The sequence below is a fragment of the Amphimedon queenslandica genome, unplaced genomic scaffold, assembly GCF_000090795.2.
Source record: "Amphimedon queenslandica unplaced genomic scaffold, v1.1 AMPQUscaffold_13164, whole genome shotgun sequence".
In the NCBI taxonomy this organism is placed as follows: Eukaryota; Metazoa; Porifera; class Demospongiae; order Haplosclerida; family Niphatidae; genus Amphimedon; species Amphimedon queenslandica.
Window position 1 is genome coordinate 19,007 of NW_003546600.1, and position 2,277 is coordinate 21,283.

The 2,277-nt window shown below is 39.9% G+C and overlaps 3 protein-coding genes across 5 annotated transcripts in view; all 3 read right to left on the bottom strand.

Moving 5' to 3' along the window:
- The window catches only part of LOC109584797 (uncharacterized), a 3,970-nt gene extending 2,378 nt beyond the window's left edge, over positions 1-1,592 (bottom strand). Inside the window, exon 1 of the mRNA XM_020000671.1 lies at positions 1,247-1,592. Within this exon, the coding sequence (XP_019856230.1) occupies positions 1,247-1,496 (250 nt within the window). The 5' untranslated portion in view covers positions 1,497-1,592. The remainder of the gene's footprint in view (positions 1-1,246) is intronic.
- LOC100632549 (splicing factor 3B subunit 4-like) overlaps positions 1-2,277 on the bottom strand; it is a 26,523-nt gene that overhangs the window by 18,865 nt on the left and 5,381 nt on the right. The window lies entirely within an intron of this gene.
- LOC109584796 (uncharacterized) overlaps positions 1-2,277 on the bottom strand; it is a 19,739-nt gene that overhangs the window by 12,791 nt on the left and 4,671 nt on the right. The window lies entirely within an intron of this gene.

Consider the following 2,277-nt stretch of genomic DNA (forward strand, 5'->3'; position numbering starts at 1 on the left):
AGTAATATCAGCAAGGTTTATAATAAAAGTATATACAATATTGGGGGAGTCTATAAACTAAATAACTAAGAGCCTATAGCACGCTATTACTTGACATAGATCTCGTACTGGCCCACAGTTGTGTCCTCATTACCTGTGCCTTCATTACCACAAGCCCTCAACTCAATATAGTCAGTAGTGGTAGTGCTACCATAGTCTCTGTGAAACCATGGGATACCAGGAGCATTACAACAAGCTGTTTCATACGAGCCACAATTCTGACCATCCCAGAGTGGATCATTAACGAAAAGCTGATTGGCATTATTTGTAGGATTACCGGACTCACAGAAGTAATTGTTACCAATAAATGCTTGAGGCTGCTGGTTGCAATTGCATGGATTGATGTTGTAAGAATCGCTCCATCCATTTATAAATGTCCAGACATGTTGACGAGGAGACCCACGAGTGAGACTGATACCATCAACATACCAAGAGTTGATATTAGTTGACACAGAAGCATCAGTTGATTTATACTGATAACCCAGTACTCTACCACATATCTGAGAGTAGCTGATACCATGAGATGTGAAGGTTTCTGATGTACAGCTAGCACCTCCTGAGGCTGATCTACCACAAGCTCTAACTCCTGATTGTTGGTACAGACCAAACCCAGAAGGACAGTTCTGTGTAGCATCAGTCATATCCAGATATGCTAGTCTTGTCCATCCTCCTCCTGAACCACACAGCTCTCCCATATTGCAGTATGTTTCATATGCTCCATCTCCATTAAGAGCCATTAGTATATAATAACCTGATGGACTGAGTGGTTGTCTCTCCTTAATCTCTTTACAAGAGGTAGGTAAAGCAGTTGAGTCATTGTGTAGTACTAATAGATCTTGTGCTACTAGTAGTATTTCATCAGCCACTGCAGCAGTAGAGGTACTGGTGTCTTGTAGATTAGAGAGAGTATTGACTATGTTCATTAGCTTTTGTGCAGAATCTCTTGCAGTTTGTAAGATTCTCTCAGTGTTGTTGTTAGTAATGTTAACTAGTGAATCTCCCTGTGCCTCTACAAAGCTGTGAATATTATCAATCTTCCATGAGATCCCTGCAGTTGTATTTCTTGTAGTGTTGATCATCTGCTGTGTCTGATAGGCCATGTCACTCCTCAATTGGTTGGATGAACGCTGCAGGCTTTGAATCATGGCAGAAATGTTATTCAATTGCTCAGTTTGATCAGCACTACTGCTTAGACCTCCACTAGTACTAGCTCCAGTACTATCACACATATCTACTGTATTCAAGTGTGTTAGTGTAACACCATTGATACCCAGTAGTATTATAAGGATAAGGATTATGAAGACTTGCACTCCAAGGAGAACAAAGAGAGTTTTCTTTCCTGTAGAAGATATAGTATCATGTATCTGGAGACTGCCTATTGGTCGCTGAGGGAAGTCATCCTTTCCATCATATTCTTGCTCAACCTCATAAAGGTTCTTGTTATCATCAACCTCCATTGATAGACTGTATAGTTCCTGATCTCAAGTGCAGTGGCTTCTTCTTTGGTTACTTCTTTTTGCTCTTTATGTCTCTCCCAAACTGTTCCCTTATCTTAATTTGGGTGGATCAACTATTCTCAGGACATGAATAATGCTATAAATTATATATTTTTATGATTATTAGCATATCAGTTCTCATTCAGAACTCAATGCATGTTTATATTCCTTGAGCTAATACTTTTCAATAGGTATATGCACATCTCTTTATTACTGCATATTCATTTTTAAAGTTTTATAATCAAGAGAAGGACAGCAGCAATAACCAGCAATGGGATAATGTGTGTATGTGGTGTGTGTGTGCATTAAAACAAAGCTTGCACTGACACTACATACTAATAAAAAGTTAAAGGAGTGCTAGGACTTCATTTGATGTATATCTCATACTGCCCCACTGGGTTGTCTTCATTGTTCCATCCTTCATCACCACAGACCCTCAACTCAAGGTCTTCGGTAGAGGTTACATTACCAAAGTCCCTGAAGAACCAGGGTAGGTTAGGATTGGTACAGCAAGGGGCTTCAATAGAGGGACAGTTCTGACCATCCCAGAGTGGATCATTCGAATAGAGGATATTACTCCACCAAGTGTTTGGATTACCAGACTCACAGTAATAATGGTCACCAATAAAAGACTGAACGTAATTGGCTTGGAATGCATTTGTATTGCAGGGACAGTTAGCATGGGCACTTTGAACAGAATAAAACCCACTCAAGAATGACCAGATGTGTTCACGAGGATGAC